Genomic DNA, 21,869 nt, shown 5'->3' with positions numbered 1-21,869 from the left:
TTTTCTTTAAGGTAGTTGTTCATTCTAATGCCTTTTGCTTTTAATCCCCTGAGAATTTGAACAGCACTTAAACTGCTATCCCGATAAGCATTAATGCATTGTTTTTTAATTTCAAGAGTTCTTTGTTTTCTTATTTAGTGCAGGTCCTTGCAATGACAATGGATAATTTCTGAAACAACTTCTGTGCACTATAATAGATATACACACATGACAAAAATAGCTTTCAAAAGGTCCTTTAGAAGTTTCATTCATAAATTCCCTCTGGCATGGTTTGGGATAGAACTTAAGAATGAAATCACTTATACTGGAGAAGTTTCATGTTTGGACTTGTCTGAGGACGATGACAGAGTAGTGCTGCTCTGAGGAAGGCATGGCCACTGCACAAAACTTGGCTCTAAATGATACATCAGGTGCTATGATAGACCTGTGAAAATTGAAGTGTATAAAGTAGTATTTCACGCATTTGCATAGGTAAAAGTTTAGTTTGTCTGTTGATCAGTTTACGTTGTAGTTTATCATGCCAAAGAGAGAACATGAAAGAAGACAGTGTGCAACTCGTGATAGATATAAAAACCTGCTATTCTTTTATGAGGAGCCTTTCCTGCTCACTTTCCTTCTCAGACTCAAAATAGTATTGGAAACAATCCCAGTAGCAATGCTCATATATATAAGAAGTGGTTTTGTGTTTTTTTTTTTTTAACTTGTAGACTAGTGTAACTGCCTTCCCACAGAAGAGGCAATGTTGAGGTTTCATCTTTTCTTGCTGCTTTATCAGAAGTGTATATATTTAAAAAAAAAAAGTATTGTATGATAACAGTTTGATGTGTTACCATGTCACCATTATCAGCACATACTGAAAAACATTCCATACTGTGGTAAAATCTAACAGCAGAAAAGCTTTGAAAGAAGATTTGTCAGTTCGATTATAGACTTGTCAAATTATTCATTACATTGTTCTGAAAATAAAAAAATTCCTGCAAAATTACGATAGGGCAGTCATGGTTACGAGTCAATGAAGCATGTCATGCAGAAAAGCTTGAGAGCAGCTAATACACTCCTTGGAGCCACCTAGTCCTTCTCGTTAGAGTTGGTGGAGTTATCAGGGAAAACAACAGTGCACAATCTTCGGCTTTTTTATTGCATCCACAGAATGAACCAAGTCTCACTGGTCACCCCACCTTTTCTAGACCACCTCTTGAAACTCTACTTATGTCAATGGTCTGTAGAGCTTCCACAGGAGGAGTTTCTGAGATCCCATGGCAGTCAAACATGCCTGCAGCAGCAAAACCAATGTCACTTACGAGGCTTTGATAATATGCTGGTTTTGGTTAACACGGAGCTATCTCAGGTGTGGATACGAAGGAAGGCTTTCCAAAGCACAGCATGGAGGATTATGTGGTGAAGAAAGAGCTCAGGAGGCATTACTATTATTGTATAGAAAGCAACTTTGCCCCTCTGAATTTTGTATGCCGCTGCACCACAGGCTTTGCATTAAGCAAGACCAGGGCGTAGAAGACTAATTCATTTGCTAAGATCAGAAGGGAATGTGAATCTAGGATGTAATATAAAGCGATGTGAGTTTTGTTCTTTTCGGGGCTTTTTGATTATACACTTGTGTACTGGCTAAATTACTCAAATATCTAAGCATTTTTATCTTTTTTTTTTTGTGGGGAAAAAAGTACATACAGCACCATAACTGGTTTAGAATATGCATTGCTTCTTTCATTCTTTATTTCTTCTCTTTGGTCTCTTTTATTTTAATTTTAAATCCCTCTTTGGAACACATGCTACCTTTCACTAAACTGGAGAGGAGCATGTGCAATCTTCTCCCAGTGTTTTACAGCCTGTAGATTACTTGACTGTGGAATTGCATGCTTGAATGCTATTTGTGGTACTTCTCCTCTCAAAACTTTTTATTTCTTTTGAACAGGAAAATTCGAGAGAAGAAAGCAGAGGTCTGGTTCACCAGGTCTCCAATGAAAGCAGACTGTCTATAGCTGACTCTCTCACAGAATTTTTTGATGCGCAGGAAGTCCTACTGTCTGCTAGCTCTTCAGAAAATGAGGTCGGAGCATTAAGACTGACATCATTCTCATGTAGTTTCTTATCTGCTACTTGGTATGCAGTCTTTCTGAGTGCTAACTGCACATCAGCTGACTGCCAGAAAATGAAATTTTTCAAAATATTTAGAAATTAGCGTGCTGTTTGCATTTATTTGTTGTCATTGTTTCTTCACAGTAAAATGTACCGATTAATATGTAGAAGATGCATGCTGAGGCAAATGGCAGTTAGGTACCTAATGCACAGATACTGCGTGTCTTGTACTGTCTGCCTTGACTCATTGTACAGAGGTGTAAGAAATCATATCATAGAAATATGTAATTGTACCTGAACGTACCTTGGGGCTGATGTTGTGCAGATTGAAGCTTAATAGCTCGTTTGTCACCTCTCTCAGACTCCATAAAAACCTTGTCTTTTGATGTGAGGAAAGCCTCCTTAGCTGTGGGACCAAGGAGACAAAGCATGTCTCCACTAAAAGAATAGCTGAGTTTTCAGTGATGGTGATCTCTCCCAAACTTAATTGCGTCTTCTTAGGACTACTTAGTGCTTTCCTGTAATGCTGAAACACAGCTTAAACAGTTCAAATCTATTAAAATAATAATTGCAGCTGAAAGTAACAGTTTTCATGTGCATACAGGTTTATTTTGATGAGTGATGTACCTTGCTTATTTCCCCACCCTACACTCAGGTATCAGATGATGACTCATACGTAAGTGATATCAGTGATAATGCCTCAGAAGATAACCTAAGCAATGACATGGAAAATGAAAGGCAAACTTTAGGTAAGCTCAGTGTTTTCTTATACTATGTTTTGAGAATTTTGTTTGGCTTTGTTTGGGATACTTTTTTTCTTCTCTTACTAGAAATAATTAATATTACAGGTTTTGAGATATAAACAGCCTGTGTGTTTTCTTTTACAGCCTCAAATTGGTTTTGAACAGCACATTCTGACTAATCTGGTTAACACCATTGATTAAACAGGATGGAGGTTCTGTATCAGCAGAGAAACACTTACTTTCTTGGCTTCTTTGGTGCAACTCCCATTCCTTTTCAGTTCTTTCATGACCACAGGATTTTTCAAAGTACCAAGGTTTAGCTGCTTGCTTTTTCTCAAAAAGTAGTTTCCTTGTCACTCTGTTTTATCAGTCTGCAATTTAACAATCATGTTCAGAGTTAAGTTGGTTTTAGCAGAACTCAGTGTTTAAAGGAATATGAGAATAATTACACACTTGCAGACCTAGTGCATGACCATAAGGATTTCTTGTATGTTTTAATCATGATAGTCTTGTTAGTACATATGCTTATTTAACTGTCTTGCTAATTAGAGACAGAATCAAAAGAAGAGAGAGAAGAATTGGTCATAACAAACTAATTGGCTATGTGCCTTCAACTCCTTTCAGCTAACCACAATATTCTTCCCATTCTGCCCATATATTTTTATCTTGAAAAATGCTCAACAACGGTTTCTTACTAGCAGCTGTTTCCGTTTCCTGATAATCTCAAAAGACCAGTGGATCCCTATGAACTTGGGTAGTTTGAAATGCCTGGAGATCTGTTGTATTCTTTAACTATTTAAACTGTGCAAACTTCTCTTTTTGAAGAATACAGATTCATTCAACTCATCTGAACCTTAGAAAACTGTACTAGTGTGGCTTTTCGTTTTCTTGTAGCAAAGACTATCACTGAAGCTCCTCTGTATTAGCAGCACCTCCACATGCTTCTGGTACCTACTATTTCTGTGCTTTGGGCAGCCTGCCACTCCCACTAACAGCAAACTGAATGTCTTTTTCCTACAGGGCTTTAGCTGAACCATAAATTGTGGAATTATGATAAAATCCTCTGGCCACTGTAACGTAGAAGGTCAGACCAGGTGATCATAGTGGTCCAATCTGGCCTTAAAAGTCACTGAGTCTAGCTGGAAGTCAGGTGTCTTAATCTCCTTCAGTATTGTTGATGGCCATTCATCACAGCTTTTGCAAACCAGAACTGCATGGGCTTTTCTTTTAATGGGGAATGGGCAAACTTCACTGTATAGAAAATTTGGTATCTGAATACCTTAGTTGTTTCTCTACTCTGTTTTGTCACTGGTTTACCTCAATGAATGGACTGGTCCAGAATATGTAGTTCAGTCAATTAGTATTGTGCTTTTAATCAGAGGATGTCAAAGGTTGTAGACAAATCCCATTTCAGAAAGCTCTTTTGAACAAGGATAAATTTTTAGCATTTACCTCCTTTCTCTCCATATAGCCCGTCATTCCTGAGGTATCTAAGGAAACATCCTTCTTTTTGGCCTCTTCTGATATTAAATAAATTTCCAAGAGGGAAATATAGGAGCCAACCTCTTAACAGTATAATTGTTAGATTTTTTGTTTTAGGTTAACTGTAGACTTTTTTTGATTCTTGCTAGTTTTATGCAAAAAGAAAGAGATAGGCAGTAGACTGCAAATAGTTTACCTGTCCTTGTTACAGTAACTCAGTCGTACGAGATATTAGGACTTCTAATTTATGAGTGGCAGGAGAGCTGGAAACTTCTTCCTCAAAACGTTGGGGCTGCTGATTATGCTTGAAAACCTCCATCTGAGACATGGCCTAGCATGTATGGCAGTGGTGGAGAAATTAGCCCTTGTGGTTTTCTGTACTTTGTTGCTGTTGGAAGCACTGCTGGTATTATGCTTATGTCAGTGGACCAGCAGAGGAAATACTGGTTGAAATTGTGCATTTAAGGGAAGTGATTCTTTGGGCAGGCAAGATGTGCTGCTCGGTGCTGGTTTAATTCCTTCAAGATAAAGCTGTGTAGGGAAAGCCAGATGAGGACAGGGATTGACAGACTGGGGCTATAAGTGAATATCTCCAAATCATAACTGATTCTAGGGCAGGAGCTTCCTAGCTGCTTCTAAGGATGTGTAAAGATAAAATATGTTCTTCTAGCGGTAACCATATTCCTCTCTGAAACTAAATTGATGTACAGCTAAGCAATGTAATCACTTCAGACTAGTGCCTGTTGCAGAAGCTTGCAGCTCTATTTTGATCCTGCCACAAATCATTTCATGGCACACTTAGAGCTATTTATCCCGTTCCAATGGCTTTGGCATAGCAACACAGACCTCAGATATTCATGTCAAGAACTCTTGACATGGGTCCTTTTTTTTTTTTGTCTTCAGCAAACCCATAGCTCCACAGTTGCTTCAGCTTTTCTACCTTTAAAACAGGCCATTGCTCCACCAACGCATGGGCGTATTTAAAACTAACATCACTGAGATTTTTTTTAAATGCTAAGCACTATGGGGAGCACTGCAGAAAAGCCTGCATGTAAATCTGTGGTGCAGTAAATTTCCCTGGTAGGAGTATTCAAAAAAGTAGGAAAAGGTAAGTAGGAGTTGTTATTATGCTTGGATCTGTAAGTTACGCCTTGCCTTCTCAGAAGTGTCAACTTAATTGAAGCTCTGTCAAGGAGGAAGGTTTTATATCCCTTAAACAGATAGGAATCCACCTCTCTTACAAATAAGATACTTATAATATTTACTCTTTCAAATTCAGTGGAAAGCCTGAGCCTTTCTTATAGCCTGTGAGGGGAAGGAAGGTAATTTTTTATGCATCTTTTGTACCTGGCATTTACCTCAGCTAACATAGAGAAATTAAAATTTTGTTCTTAATTTTATCAGTCTTCAAACCACAAGTGAAATACTTGAATGAATTGTGAGGGTGGAAGGAAGTTTTCATAGAAAAAAGATGGTTGCATTTTAATGTATGTTTGCAAAGGAGATGAAACTAAGTAAACAGTTAATTGACTCGTTCTGCCATTTCCTTCCTTTTTAGACTGTGTTTCTGAAAGTGGAATCGGATGCAATTCTAAACGAAGAACATGTTTACCAGCTCCGTGTCCAAATACAAGTAACATCAGCCTCTGGAATATCCTGAGAAATAACATAGGAAAGGATCTCTCCAAAGTGGCCATGCCAGTTGAATTAAATGAGCCACTTAACACCCTTCAGCGTCTCTGCGAGGAGCTGGAGTACAGTGAGCTACTAGATAAAGCAGCGCATACGCCTAACCCATTTGAACGGATGGTAAATGTGCTATTCCGAATACTTAGTAACATTTAATATAATTAGAATAGAGTAAACGTAACGACAATCTGCCAAAGAAATGAAGATGCTTTGTTCCGTTTTTCTTTTTCTCCCATCTGAGAGAGGCAGACTCTCCAAACGTGTGCCTATACGTACTTACATACCCACTATTTTTGATTCTTCTGCATAATTTCTGTTGCTTTGCCAGGAAGCATCTCTCCTCAAGTACCTTGTTGTCCTGCAAGGTTAAACGAAGAAGTAGTTTACTTCTGTTTTGCAGCTCTTACTCTGTAAGATTAAAACTTATAGCAAAAAAGGAGTGAGGGTTGAACTAACATACTTCCCTTTTGAGTATGAAAGCTACAATATAACTTTTTTGAGGGTGTCTAATCTTTAAGACATTTGCGTATAGAAGATGCTCGATCTTCCAGCCTGGCACTACTGTAATATCTTTATATTAACTGAATGAGCTCCATTTGGTTCATTAACTGGTTGTGTGAAGTTTTGAGGTTGATACAAAATGTTCAGGGTCTCAAAACAGAGCAATATGAATGTATGTTGGGTACAATAATGGTGTTTTCTTCTGCCAGTCCAGAACTCTGAATTCAACATTTGGCAAAAGAACAAGAGAAAAATGCATTTCAGTTGTTCTGCTTCCAGATGCACAAGAGTTACTTAATATGTAAGCCCATAAATAAAGGATTAAAAGCTCTCTAAATTATCTTAAATGAAAGCTATAGATTGTCCCTTAAACTGAATTAAGCCTTTGCAACTCAATATATCTTATCTTAAAATGAGGTTATTAATAAATGTGCTATAGTCGTGCTATAAATACCATTTGAAAAGCCTCGTGCTCCATTCTGATGCCTTGCAAGGGTTAAAATTTAGTGTCAGTTATCAGGACAGAGCGTGTGGCTATTAACTGGGGTTTTGATGTATAACTTTTTTTGTTCTCTCGAGAACATATGTTAAAAGGAAATGAGCAGTAGTTGTTCATATGGGATTGAAAGAAGCCTTTTCCCTTGTTTCCACACCCAAATATCTGGAAACTTCCTCAAAATGGAGTATTCTTTGCCTTTGAGAAATTCCTGAGGCAAAATTAATGGTAGCTGTTGCATAGTAATTGCAATAATCTGTAAAAGAGCCATTCTGAAGTGGACGCAGTTTCTGAAATTGCGAGACCATCTACACTTTCACAAGATGAAGAAAAGGGAGAAAAATGGCACAAAAGAGACCCAAATTGAACAACCCCAAATTCTAATTCCTCATGTTTAGGAGGAATTATGCTTGAGTTGACTGCAAAAATTTGGAAAGATTCCCTGTGTCTCAGTCAAGACATAATCAAGAACAGTTTCATGATTAGGTAATAGCACACATAGAAGGCAATTCAATCTAAACTGCATTAGAAATAGCAAACTTGGTGAAAACTCATCCAATACTTCCTGTGCCATGTTTAGGGAAAGGATAGCTGGTAGACCATAGAATCACAGGCCATAACTATACAAAATCTAACTGGTTTTTAAGGTTACTACTTTGAACTATGTTGCAGAATGCTAAGCTGTTTCAAACAATTTTCAGAAATGCTGTTTTCAATTGATGAAATTTGCAGCATTTGAGCCTAATAACTCCATCCCTGGACCATTGGATGACTCTCTGAAAACTGAGTAATTCTTTAAAGCGTGAGCTAGTGCTTAACTTGCAGGAGGCATGCATGTTTGTAGTCTGCAGATGATGGGGGAAAAATACAGAATCTGATGTCAAGATAAGACTTTTTTTCTTCTGTTAAATCAGAACGTGTGGCAAAAATTGTGCGTGGCTGGGGTAAATTAATTAATCAAAATTCCATATATGTAATTACCAGGTGTATATAGCTGCATTTGCGGTCTCTGCATATGCATCCAGTTACTACCGAGCTGGAAGTAAGCCATTTAATCCTGTGCTTGGAGAAACCTATGAATGTATTCGTGAAGATAAGGGTTTCCAGTTCTTTGCGGAACAGGTACTGTATACTGCGACCCTTAGATTTGCTACTTGATATGCTGCTTAATTCTAAATACATGACTGGAATCCTCTGGAATTAAGCAAACTACGAAATTACTTTATATAACCTGAGCCCAGCAAAAATCAAGAGATGTTGCATAATTATAAATTAAGGAAATTGTTTCTTGAGGAAAGTCTACTAACTCTGGGATGGAACATGACAACCAGCAGCTGACACTCGAGAAGCAAAAGCTGGCAGGCTGCCTACTACAGTAAATAGATAACTTCTTTGAGTGCAATTCCCCGTGCTGAAATCTGATCACGACTCCAACAAGCATTCACATTCTTGTCATTTTCTTTTGTGTGTGATCATTAAAAATACTGTATCTTCAGCTGTTTAATGTCTTCTTTTGTAACAAATATTTCCCTTGTGCGATTCAATCAACCACTACTATTTTTTATGGCATGATGAATATTTCTGCTTCCTTCCAAATACTTTGTGTGCTAAGCCTTTCGAATCTGGTACCACAGCTTTGTAGGTGAAGGATGTATACAACACATCACGGTCTGACTGTTTATGAAAATAATTCCCCAACAGGAGAATAATTATGAAGTATGGGTGAAAAATGTTAAACAAGCCTAGCAATTTTGATAACTTGGTTGGAGATGTATGTTAAAAAGAAATGAAACTTAAATAATGTGGTGCCTAGCAGAGTAAGAATGATTGAAAGCTGTCTCATTCTGTCTAGACATTATAAAAAAAAAAAAAATACAAAAAGAGCAGTGGGTAAGGGTGTTCAACCTAGAAATTTGATGAGAGGAAGCCTTCTAAGAGTCTTTCTATAGGGAACAAAAGGTGGTTTTGACCACCTCTGAGGATACAAAATTTTGTAGATTATGTTTTAGATCTGAAAAAAAGAAACGCTACATTATCTTTCCTTAGTCTTGGGAAATGTCACAGGCAAGAGTAAAATTAAAGGAAAAAAGGGAAGAAAAAAAAAAAGGGAAAACAGTCAAAGCAAGAATCAAATTTAAAGTTCAAGTAATGTGTCTGGTTCTTCGTTGTGTTACTTCAGTTCTAAGATGATGTGTCTAGAACGTTGCAGAGGTGAATAAAGGTTGGTACTGAGCTTAATGTTAGATATAATTGAAGGAAGAGATTTTCCTCTGAATATTGGATAAATTAGTACAAAGGCTACTTTGAATTTTAATACATGAGAGGGCTTGGGCTGTTAACAACTATTGTTCTAATACCTGCAATAAGTGAGATGAGTTTATAGAGTGGTAAAGTTACTGTGGTAGTATGAAGTGAAGGAATATGAGGAAGGGAGGTCAGTACAGGAGGAAAGAAATTTCATGTAGTTCGTAAGCATTAACTATTTCTCTGCATCAGGAGCTGTTGCTTATTGCTTGTTTGTGCAATCATTTTGATGCTTACTCTAGGTAATTTATTAGTGGAGATAGTATGTAATCCACGAAGTAGATAGGCGAAATGTATAAAATAACAGAGATTCCATTATATTACTAAAGTGAGTTTAGAATAACTCTGCTTAAGTCCATGACCTTACTCTGGAATTATAACAGTTTAAGTGAGAGCTAAGTTTAACCCATGAATTATAGTGACATCTAGGGTTAATCTTGGTGCAGTATGAGAGAGAGTAATGAGAGTTGCTCTTGGTGGATTAGGGCATAGCTGAGAGTAATTAGTACTTTTCTCCTTTTTTTTTTCTTTTAACCAAATAGAGGATGTTCAGTAAATAACTGGATGCCTGCAGAAAAAATGCTCCATAACAGATTCACAAAATTAGTAACAAAGAAGAAAGTAAAACTGCATTTGAGCCACATAGGTGGTTAGGAAATTAAATTCATAGTGGGAAATAGCAATTTGACTTGCAATTAAAGTTGTCTGTCAAAAGAGCAGTAGGCATTAACACATCAGAGTTGTTGGTCAGTTTTTAGTCATGTTCACCAGAAGGGAGAATTTACAGCTGAGGAGGAGTGGCTGCTTTCACTTTGTGAAGTTTTTTTATTATTCACTATTCCCTTTATTAATAGTCTGCATTGTGTATTTCTTTCTTTACTCGCAGTCCTTACTTTGCTATTTGGTGATTGTCCTAATTCATGTATGTGCTCTTTCCCAAAGCTGATAAAACACAGTGTGTGTGGTTAGAGTTTCACACTAGAAATGCCTGAGGTATCGCTACTGCAGTAGTAGGGATTGCTAGATGGAATTTCATGGCTTGATTTCTCCACCTGTGGCCCCCTCAGAGATGGTGATTGCTGTCTCCTCCCTGAGGGTTTTGGGGGTATTTACTGCACAGAAGAATTTGGCTCTTTGGGTTTGCGTGTTTGGGTTGTTTTTTTTTTAATTTTTGTCTGTGTGCTTGCTGTTAATATATTAAGGGGGCTCTAAGGGTTAGTGTAATTACCACGTTGGAGACAATGTACAAAATATATAGTTAGATTTTCATTCGATTAAGAAAATCACAGGCCTTTTAAAATAAGTGCTTCTCGTTTCTTTCAGGGCTTCTTAGGTGTCAGTGCCTTACTAATCTCACTGACTCCCCCTTCAGGACACAACTGCAAAAGGAAAAAACCCACCTAATTTATGAATGTGATATATGAATGAAAAAAGAAGGGGGGAGGAACCACCAAACCAAAATCTATTAATACGTTCATTCTTTTTTCTCTCCTTTCATGTCTTGCTATTAGGTCAGTCACCATCCACCTATTTCTGCATGCCATGCTGAATCTATGAATTTTGCTTTTTGGCAAGGTAACTCTTCAGTCTGTCATTTACTTTTACAGTGTTCATAGTATTCTCATTGTATGTGTAACATGAAGCATCCAGAAATTGGGAAAAGGTGAAATTCTCTGCTTAAATTGTGTTAAATAGCTTTAAAAAATGCTAGCCAGTACTTTCTTGCATGCTTCTTATTTGATGTTCTGCCATTATAAAAATGTTCAAGGTGGGTTTTTTTAATAACATTAACTGATTATTCTTTTCACGTACAAATATCTCCATTTCTCTAAAACCAAGTCTGCTCTGGGGACGTGATTCTTTAGTAAAGAAGAATTGTACCTCAAGCTGTTTATAAAACAAACAAGCTAGAACACAGCTGGAAAAACTACAAGTTAAATTGTGAGCCTCGGCAGATCTTGTAAACCTGTTCGGAAAAATAATTGCCGAAAATGAGCATAACAGTAAGGATAAATATATTGATGATGTCTTTCTCTGCTGGCATTATTACAGTATATAAGATTTAGTGCTATTTGTCTACTAACTGTTTCTAAAAAAGCGTGTTGAAGCTTTGTTTACTGTGTAAAGCTGATGAGGATGTCAGCCAGTCACAGTACCTGTGTGGTTAGATATTTTTGGATTGTACACAGAACATAACTGTACCTTTTAACTCAGTTAAAATCCTTCACCCGGAGGTTTGTCAGTTCACAATGTAGCCATGTTATAACCTTTAATTCTGTTATGATTGATTTGGCTGACTTGATTATAGTTATTATGGATGGAGCTATACTGAACAGAAATTGGAACTCTGTCATTAGTCTGGGTTTCATTATTCAATATAATTCTTCACTTTGTAAACAAATACAGAGACAAGAGTCCTTTTGTTCTTAGCCAAAAAGCAGAGATGACCAAAAATTTATTCAGTAACTGAATGCTGTATAAATAAGACTAGATAGCAGCCTGTCTTAGTAAAAGCTGATGAGACTGGTTTGTTTAACAGATCTTGACAATGGTTATCACTCAAATATTTTAACACTTCAATTTAGAGAAGAGAGCTCTTCTGTAAAGATGAGAGCTGAGAATCTGATCGATGAGAAAGAATCTGAGACTTGGTCTTGATGAGCACGGGAGACTCAGTCGGGGTACTGCAGGGTTTTAGGGTTTTGTTTTTAACTGTGGCTATCTGAGCTTATGGAAGATCTAGACAAGGATTATTTTTTTTTTCCCAGTGCAAGGACAGTTTGTAAATGCTGTGGCCTCTTGTTATGGGGTTATATTAATTTATGTGGAAAGATTAACATTAAGTTAATCACAAAGGTAGCTTGTCAGTGAGGTAAGTTCTGTGTGCAGAGATCTTTTCACTCACCTTATTATCTCCTCAGCCAGAAAAGAGACAGTCATCAGCAGCATTGCCAGAGTAGTGCTATCATCCCGCCAGACACTGACCTTAGTTCATCTGTTTCAACATCAAGAAGTCTCTTGGTCCTCTCTAGCGAGCCAGAAGACAGACTTCTGACAGGGACAGTTATTTCAGAAATCATTTTCCCTGGCTTACGAAGTTTACTCTACTTTTGCGAAGGAGTGTGGACACATGAACAATGGAAATACAGAATACAGAGTTTTAGCTATTAGAGCATCTGTGCCTGAATTAGTCTGAGCATAGCTTTGAAAATAACACTTTGATTTTCTCAGCTGTCCTAAAATTTTTGCGTGATCAAGTTACTCACTGGTTCCCAAGATGTTTCCCGTGTACTGATCTCTGTGGGACAGCTTTGCCATTTATGAGACCATAGAACATAACACAGTCTGATAATAATACATTTGAACTGTTAAACTCAGCAGGGTGTGTCCTTTCCCTTTCTCTTCCATCCCACTGCAGAAGAGAGAAAGCTAGTACAGAATTCAGCTCAACACCATCATAGGGTAGTTTTGGACCTTTTATTGTGCAGTATAGGAATCGCAACAGAATCACTGTCACTAAGGATGCTGGACCAGCATCAAACTTCAAAATTATTTTTTAAAAAATTGAAATTTAAAATTTAAAAAATTATTTTTAGAAAAGAGTTTTTTTTCTGAAGCGATAAGAAAAGTGTTACTTTTTCCATGAGGAATTTTGCCCTATGTCCCATTCTAGCCTTTGCAATAGTAGGCAGCTTGGACTGGGTCAGTACTGTCATTTGCACATATATACTCAGGAGTTACGTAATCTCCTAACTACAGTGTGAGCACCTGTCTCGTAGTCAGCATAACAGCTTCCCTCCACAGTTGCATAGGAAAGAGTGTTTTGGTCTTCCTTGTGTTAGTAGTAGCATCTTTTTGAGAATAGAGATGAATTTTTTCCCTCTTTTTCAGATTGAGCAGGGAATAGAGTTCCTAGTGTCTAATTCAGCAAGGGTACTATTCCCCTGAGCTCTGAAGTTACTATGAAAGTTATTGCCTGATTATCTAGCCTACCTTAACTTTACACACCTTTTGCCGTGCTTCTCTGCAGTTGTTTCTTTTCCTTCCAGGTGTTTTTGCTCAATAAATTTGGCTAAACTTGCACTAAGGTTTCTCATCTTTTTTTCGGAGAAATGACGTGAGACTTGGACACGTCTTTCTGTGATTCAGACAAGATTTTAAAAGGCCCGTTAAACTTGGAGGAAGTTAGACTAAATCCCTCTGCAATTTTGTGCCCTTTGAAATGTTCTCTTGCTTCTTCAATGTGACTGTTCTTAGTTGCTGTACTTTTGTATATGAAATTCTGCTTTTGTTTTTGTAAATGTCTGCATTCATTCAATAGCAACTGATTTGAAGATAAATATGTGCTGTCTATAGCTTATTCAAACTCCTCTTTTGAAAAAGTTTGAGAGGACTTTTAAACCTCTTTTACTTTGCTATTTAAATAACCAATATGATGTAATGGGGGAAAAAAAAAAAAGAAAACCATGTTTGAAGGTCCACAGCATTCTTTGAACACTTTTATTATGTCGCATTTTGTTAGTTTGCATTTCTTGAGAATAAAGTAGATCCCAGAAATAGGTTGATTCACCCATGCCTATGACTAAACCCGTTGTTTTTTTTAATCTCTTCCTGTTTCAGATGTAAGATGGAAAAACAAATTCTGGGGAAAGTCCATGGAAATTGTTCCTGTTGGTACAACACATGTAACTCTTCCGGCGTAAGTGCTGCAGTCGTGTGTTGCTGTTCCCACACAGGCAGACAAGCTTGCACACACTGCAGCCAGGTTTATCCAGATAAGAACAAGCTGTGCTGTGCCGTATTAGAGTTTTTGAAGAATTGGTGATTATGGTTTAGTTTAAAATGAAAGAGGCACAGGGGGGAGGGAAAAAACCACCAAGCCAAAATCAGAAGCATAGAACAGAAATACAAACTCTTCCAAAGGTTATTAAAAGAAAAAAATAAAATAAACATCACTCCTGCATATGTTGAAAAAAGTGAACTAAGTGTTTTCGTACTTCAGTTGAATGTCAAGCCTCATGCATTTTAAACTCACAGGGAAAAATTGCACGTTAGAGGAAGCTATGAATTCTTTTGCTTGAATATGGGTTTGGAGGCAGGGGTGGTGGTGTTGCTGTCTTTTGTACCTATATTTGTACAGACTCTAACAGCATCGGGTCCTAGTCTGTAGGTGGGGCTGACAGCCAGCATCATTGCATAAATAATTATTCTAAGTGATAAATAAAACCAGTTGCATATCTGGTGTTTATTATCCAAGGAAGTAAGCAGCCACCATAGTTAAGCTTTGAGTATAGTTTAATTTAAAAAAAAAAAAACAAACCAAACCTGCAGTGTTCCTATGCTGGCTTGTCAGAATGCCCATAATAGATCAACAATTAAAATTCCTTAAAGTTTGGCCTATATCCATCATGTTTGCAGACCGAAGGTCTAAAGGTTGAGTAGCACTTCAGTTAAATCTGTTTTCCAAAGAGAGTCTACAAAATTAATTATTCTGCCATCTCAAAAAATAAAAATAACCCAAGAACCTAGCGCTTATCAGACTAAGTGACTAAGCATGCCTTTTTCATGTAAGCGGGTAAAACTGCGATGTAGTAAGATAGTATCCAAAGGTGATGTATGAAACACATCGTGTTCATAGTGGCTAGCCTAAGCTGTGGAGTGAAATGTCTTTAGATGTGAGTGAGGGTTCAGAGGCAACATAACTAATGGATTAGGGCCCATGATGGACTGATAAACTGGAAAATAATCTGATTCATATGTGGTCTCCATGTGTTGGTTTGTCTCCCTGTGTATCTGATACAGAGTTGGGTAAAAAAAAAACGCTGAGGCTATAGGCAAAAATGACATGTTAGTATTAAGGTTATTTTTGAAGCAAATACAGTATTTTTAGCATGCATAATAGAGCATGTGACCTGCAGGCAGGGGCAGGAAAACAAGTTACTGTGGGGTAAATTACCCACATATCTCCTAGTCTGTAAAAACTGTCCTTGTGCACGCTCTTACAAAACAGCAAGTGAAAACAAGTGATTAAGGGGAGGTAAAGAAAGATTCTAATACTCTCATGTGATGTGTGTGACACAGGTGCTATGGGGAAGCTGGTTCTAAACTTACCCTTTGCCTTACCAGTAGGAACTTGGCTATTGATACCCAGAACAAACTGTAGAATATATGTCTTCATGAGACTTACCTTTGCTTGAGGTTTTATAAAGCTACTTTATAAGAACATCTACTTTAATAAAAGGTAAAATGTTGTATTACCTATTGGTATTTGTTCATCTCTCCCTGTCTGCTGTCTTCCAGTGTGTGACTGCATCTTGAACTACCTGGTGAGAACTTTTGCTCTTGCCTGAAGCACATCCATAGGCTCAGCCTTGAGAGCTCGAGCCATCAATAAAGAGTCTTCTGATGACTCTGGTGGCCCACATCCTTGTATTTTCAGTTGTCACTGTGTTACAAGCTGTGAAATGGGTGTTTCAGCCAGTAGAAGATATTAGAATGATTACTTTTGGGAACTTCAAACTGGTAAAGAGGGGCAAGTAAATTGACAGAAAACTGAATTCAAGACCAAAGTTTATAGCAGAAGTGAAATCGATTTTCTGGGAGACAGGATTGTTGTCATAGGGTTTGTTTTTTGAGAAGACATGGGACAAGAAGATGGGGCGTTCCAGAAAAAAAAATCGTTTTGTGAGGTTTTTCTAATCAAGTTCTCTGCAATTTATTTTCACAAGTTTATGAGCTCATTTGAACATAGCGTGAGATTTTTCTTGTATTTTTCTTACAGTTTTAAAGACCATTTTGCATGGAACAAGGTGACATCTTGCATCCATAACATCTTAAGTGGGCAAAGATGGATTGAACACTATGGAGAGATCATCATCAAAAATCTGAACGATGACACTTGCCACTGCAAACTGACTTTCATAAAGGTAACCACAGCAATGTTGGCAGTGCCTTTCCTAACAGGCACAGCAGTGGGTGGATGCTCTCTGCTGAAGCTCAAAACAACTGCTTACAAGCTGTATTTTCATGTAGTTCTGCTGTAATTACCTGTGATTCTTTGAGAAACTTTAACTCTGAAAGAACTGCTGCTCAGTAGGTACAGCCAGACAAGAAGAAGCAACAGCTTTCTCAGGTGATTTCACCTGAGATGCACAAAAGTATAGGGAAAGGAAGAAATATAATGAAAACCCTACTCTGTGTTTGATGAGAGACATAGGCACAAGATGTCTACTGACAGAGGTTTACCACATGCCTTCTGCTAACCCACTGGCATCTTTTGTGGTCACATTCATTCATTAACTGTAGAACCAGTGCTTATGTGGGGTGCTTCACCCCACGCTCTTTTCTAGCTCTTTGCAGGGCTAAAACTCAGAGGAGCTTAAGTGAGAGGTTGTGGTGCTACTCAAAGGTTTTGCTTCAGTACAAGGCATCAAGATATGACTTCCTCAGGAAGTGCTCTTATAACTGAAATTGAAATTACTTTTTGGCAATAGATGTATTCTTGCTAGGAGACTTAATTTAACCTGCCTTTTCTGTGTCTGATTGCTGGAGAAAGACTGTGCTTTACCTAGAAACAGACCATACAGATACAAGCATGCAGCATGGCGTGCTCAGCAGCAGGAGAGTTTCCTTTTCTTGTTTGTTCTCCTGATTACTTTGTGCTTTCTAAGAAGCATTAGAGTGATTTTTTTTTTTTAAATACTTAAAGTACTGTAACGTATTTGCAAAGTTGCAGTGAATGTTTAGAGTTCAAATCTCAAAGATTGAGAGCCTGCAAATCTTACACCTTTGATGTTGTAAATTGTCTGAAGTGCAGAGTACTGTATCAGTTCCTGCTCTTCCTTTTCTGTAAATTTGGGGAAGATGTAGATAACTCAGTCAAGAGTCAGTGTTACCGGTCGTGCAAAATTCAAGGTTAGCTGTGCTTCACCTAGAACTGCCCTTAAAAAAGGCAAACAATAAATATGATTCTCAACATTAGTACTTAATAAGCTGGTTAATATTACCAACACCAGTTGTTTGCATATGATATTGTAATGCGCACCTAAATGAAAAGGTTTTATTTCGGAAAACAGCATGGTGCTACTGACATGGCAAAATCACTCACACTTGATCTCTTATGCACCTTTTTCCTCTTGTTCCTTCTAATTCTAGGCAAAGTATTGGAATCCAAATGCGCATGAGATTGAAGGTAGCGTCATGGATAAAGGTGGGAACGTTGTACATCGACTCTTTGGGAAGTGGCATGAAAGTTTATACTGTGGGACGACTTCATCTTCAAACTGCGTATGGAGAGCAAGTAAGTGATCAGAATGGCTAACGTACAGAACTTTAAAATCTGCTTGAGAATGAGCTCACTGTTTTCATCTCTTCATTAGGCCCCAACTTCTTGTTATTTCTATGTGGAATATTAGATTTTTGTCAAGTGTTTAAAATTTAGACCAGAAGAATACATCCTTTAACTTAAATAATATGGAGAACTTAATCCCATGGCTTTCAGCATTTTCTTCATTCTCCCTCATTTTCTTATTTGGGTGTGAAGCGGATATTGAGGACTCTAAAAGGAAAGGGGAAAAAGAAAAAGGAATGAAAACCCCCACTTTTTGTGTAGAGAAGCGTCATGTATTTCGTGTATTAAACATTGGAGGATAGCCCACAAAACTCAATTCCGTAGTGATAGCTCTATTTGAACTTCTCCCAAACTCACGAGACTTTGTCTGCTGTAGTTTGAAAAAGGACTATGATAATAGTGTGGCCTTCATCACAGTTGTGCTCTGATTTAGTTGAGAGAACAGAAATCTGTTTTGTTGCAGTGCAATTATCAAGGGAGATGTTCTCTTTTGTCACACTACTAAGAACCTATTATTCCCCAAGAATTGAGACTATGATTCAGAAACGAGCAAATGACTGAGGGGAGCTTGGAATTTTTGTTCTAAAGATAATAGCATTTAATTGGAATTCTGAATGTACTTTTCTCTCCGTAGATCCAATGCCTAAAGATTATGAACAGTGGTATGGATTTACTCAATTTGCACTGGAGTTAAATGAACTGGACCTGCAAACTAGGTCATTACTCCCATCCACTGATACACGTTTTAGGCCAGACCAAAGGTAGGAAGTTTTAACTCTTAAGTATCTTCCTCAAATTGTTCTTAATCTTCTGTATGGTCAATTTACCCTAAGCTCAGACTATATTGTGTAGATACCTGCAGTGTGATTCTATTTCTACATTAATGTGCATCTGAAACACATTTTAATCACTTACCAAGAGATGATCTAGTCATTATGGACCAGTGTTTCCTAAAATTGACTCTTGGATGCTTCTAGATAACTGCCTTTCCAAAGATGTTAAAACTTTAGTACTTCAGGTCCTGGATGTTGAGCGTATTGTATTTGAATAGCCAAAAACTGAGACACTTGAATCTTCTTTCTGCAGTGGAATCACCACTGCTACTAACTTCCAAGGAAAAGAATATAACATAACAATGACTCTGAGCTTGTTCTGAGAGTTGCTTTTCCTTGAGTGCTTCTTGATCTTGCAGTTGTCTGCAGATACAGCTGTTTACCTTTCAAGCATGGTGAACTGCCTGCTGTAAGGATTAGATTCTGGAGGTCTAGAAGACCTGGCAAAGATGGGAGACAGGAGCACCAATTGTGTCTGTTTTCACTGCTGGTGCTACAGGTTTCTAGAAGAAGGGAATATTGAAGGAGCTGAAATGCAAAAACAGAGGATTGAGCAGCTACAGAGAGAACGACGGAAGGTACTGGAAGAAAACAATCTAGAGCATCAGCCTAGATTTTTCAGGTACTACAGGATAATTAGCATATACTATCATTTATTGAAATTCTTACTATAGATCTGGCTCTAAACTGGCATAGAGCAAGCTCCAGTTTTTTCCAGGTTTCTTCTACGTTCTTGATTTTTCTACTTTGGCGATGTAGAACATTTCAGACTTAATTGAAACTCAGGATTATAGATTGCATTTTCATTAGTGCATTCCTGAATTTTTTTCTGTTTTTTTTTTTGCCTTGATGGCAGTTGTTATGTAGTCTATGTTTGAATTTGCTAAAGTGAATGTAGCATCTTTGATTCTTTCAAGCAAGGTGAAGTAGGTGGATTGAGCTTAATTACCTCTGCTGAATTCAGTGAAATTGCCTTGTGTGGAAGTGTGCAGATTTGTAGCCTTCCATTTTCAGGGGTGTTTTTGAACTTGTTTCCCCTGTTTCACGGTGGGGGAATTATAATTCAGATGGCACTTTATTTCTTCGTGTTGAAAGTCCATTAACAGAAGACTTCAGCCATCAAAAGACAAAAATAAATGCTGTTTTGCACTCCAGCTTCTCTGTTCTCCTGCAATGAAAGAGTTGGAGCCAAGGTGAACTGTACTTCTGAGGCACACAGAAACGTTTAATAGGTGCAGAAAGGGAATGGCTCAGGCCACTACATGTCTGACAAGCTGGTGAGCTAAGTCATTGCATGTCAGTCACACCTACCAAAGAGAAGCAAATGTTGGTTCCAGCAGGATAGAGGCAAAGTCTAGTACTTTGTAATTGTATATTCACAATGAGAACTGTGAATAAGGGTGAGGATTTGAGTCCTCACAATGAGGATTTGAAAGTTGAGATTTGTGCTGTAGATTTAAATAACAGAATAAAGAATTTAATTACTATATAGCAAAAGTGTTACCCAGTGTTAGAGTAGATACGAATTATGCATTTGGCCTTTCCATAGTGATTTCTCTCTTCAACAAATTACAAGTCTTGATTTACTTAAAAGAATAACTAGCTGTTGTGCCAGTAAATGTTGTACACTAGATTAAAAGCAGACTGATTCCTTCAGGGCATGGCTCCTAGGCCAATGAGTCTTACCTCTTGACTGAGAGCTATAGGCTCTCCTTACGCAATACTCTTGGTTGAGCCATCTTTGGAGCGGTAAAATGAAAGTTTCCATTTTCCACTCAAAGCTGCCTTTGAGACTATAAAATAAGCCTGGACTGTAGTTTTAAGTGCTAAGCACTAGCATGTGGCAGTGAAATAAGAGTGCTGATCTCAGCTGAACACTAGGCTACTGAGGTGTGTCTCCAAGGCCCAGAGCAGACATACCTGTTCGACTCTCCAAGCTATATTGCCTTGTGTGAAGGCTGTACTGAGTTGCACTGCACCTGGTTCATGGGCTGGATTTGGTATCCATGCACAGTGCTACATTGTGTTACACAGTATATGTATGGAAAATATGAGCTTTACATTGAAGATACGTGTTTAATCGTTGATAGGAAATCCAACGATGACTCCTGGGTGAGCAATGGAACCTACATGGACCTTAGAAAAGAACCTGGCTTTTCCAAACTGGACAATCCTGTCCTCTGGTGAAAGAGGAGCTAAGTGAAGATATTCTGTGCTGTATTCTCAGAGATGATTTAAAAGAAGTATATACAAAATATATCTATCTATATATATATATACACACATAAATATATATACACACATATAATATATGTGTGGGGTGTGTGTATGTGTGCAAGTGTGCATATCTCCAGAATTGTGCTTAATTTAGAATCTGATAATTTGTTTCCTTTACTCTATTGCAGTGATTGCTTGAATGTATAATACCCTACCTTCTTTTTATAAAATATTTAATAAATAGTTCTGAATGTTAACAGCAAGAGGGAAAAGAGAAGCTTTTACACTACTTTTGCAATGTGTAATAATGTCAGTTCTGAGTTAACTTATGCCTTACTGAATTACGTTGGAGACAGTAGCATCAGCATCTCCTGGCTGTGCTGAGAAATCAGAGTGCGAGCCTTAGTGACTCAAATGGTAAGTAGGCTTCCACAGTCCAATGAGTAGTTCAGCTGTCTCTGGGCTGGTATAAATTGCTAAAACTGATTATCAGCTGGTGCTGGAATCCGAGTATGATCTTTTGCTGCCTGTAGAAAAGACTTAAATAAGCCGCTTTCTTAGCGTTATGAAAAAGGTAGTTCTGAGCTTACACCAGTGGTTCTGCTGCCTTATACGTAAACTGTACCCGGCTAAAAGTAGTGCTAGAAATTCAGGAATCGCCAAAATTTTCCACTGGGAAAAGTTTCCACTTCAGATTTTTAGCCTCCAACAGGGCAAAAGAAGGAGCATCCTTTGTATATACTGCTTGAGCACTGACTAGATGAAGAAGCTCGCTCTTTTCCAGTAAGTAAAATCTATACAGAGCACGAAATCCTGTGCTTCCATAGCTTCATTTGTTTTTATGAACCTAAAAATTGCAACAGTAAGACTTTTTAAAAAGTAAGCAAACTGATTGTTTTAAGCTAGAAATTTTTTCTTAGTATTTTGATATTTTCTACCTCTTAAGAAATAAACAGCATATTTAAGATCTTGTATTTAAATAATTACCATCTGCCTTATGGAGAAGTGTATGGAGTCTTTGATCTTCCTCTGTTTCTTGTTATGTTCAGATAAAAATTTAAGTGTCTTGCACTAAATCAATTGCATCTCTTTCCTGTGGTTTTATATATATTGGTAGATTTGTGAAACTGCTAAACCATAGGTCAGAAATTTGAGCAGGA

The 21,869-nt window shown here is 37.7% G+C and overlaps 1 protein-coding gene across 5 annotated transcripts in view; it reads left to right on the top strand.

Moving 5' to 3' along the window:
* Window positions 1-20,726, top strand: part of OSBPL3 (oxysterol binding protein like 3) — a 43,839-nt gene extending 23,113 nt beyond the window's left edge. For all 5 annotated transcript variants that reach the window (XM_009979662.2, XM_009979660.2, XM_009979661.2 and 2 more), the window contains 11 exons: window positions 1,931-2,065; window positions 2,750-2,843; window positions 5,878-6,128; window positions 7,990-8,127; window positions 10,821-10,884; window positions 13,930-14,008; window positions 16,091-16,235; window positions 17,464-17,608; window positions 18,294-18,420; window positions 18,992-19,114; window positions 20,583-20,726. In XM_009979662.2, coding sequence (XP_009977964.1) covers window positions 1,931-2,065; window positions 2,750-2,843; window positions 5,878-6,128; window positions 7,990-8,127; window positions 10,821-10,884; window positions 13,930-14,008; window positions 16,091-16,235; window positions 17,464-17,608; window positions 18,294-18,420; window positions 18,992-19,114; window positions 20,583-20,679 — 1,398 coding nt within the window. In that variant the 3' untranslated portion in view covers window positions 20,680-20,726. The remainder of the gene's footprint in view (window positions 1-1,930; window positions 2,066-2,749; window positions 2,844-5,877; window positions 6,129-7,989; window positions 8,128-10,820; window positions 10,885-13,929; window positions 14,009-16,090; window positions 16,236-17,463; window positions 17,609-18,293; window positions 18,421-18,991; window positions 19,115-20,582) is intronic.
* Window positions 20,727-21,869: the final 1,143 nt, after the last annotated feature.

This window comes from Tauraco erythrolophus, chromosome 7 (genome assembly GCF_009769465.1).
Source record: "Tauraco erythrolophus isolate bTauEry1 chromosome 7, bTauEry1.pri, whole genome shotgun sequence".
Classification (NCBI taxonomy): domain Eukaryota; kingdom Metazoa; phylum Chordata; class Aves; order Musophagiformes; family Musophagidae; genus Tauraco; species Tauraco erythrolophus.
This window is presented reverse-complemented; position numbering and strand designations above follow the sequence as displayed.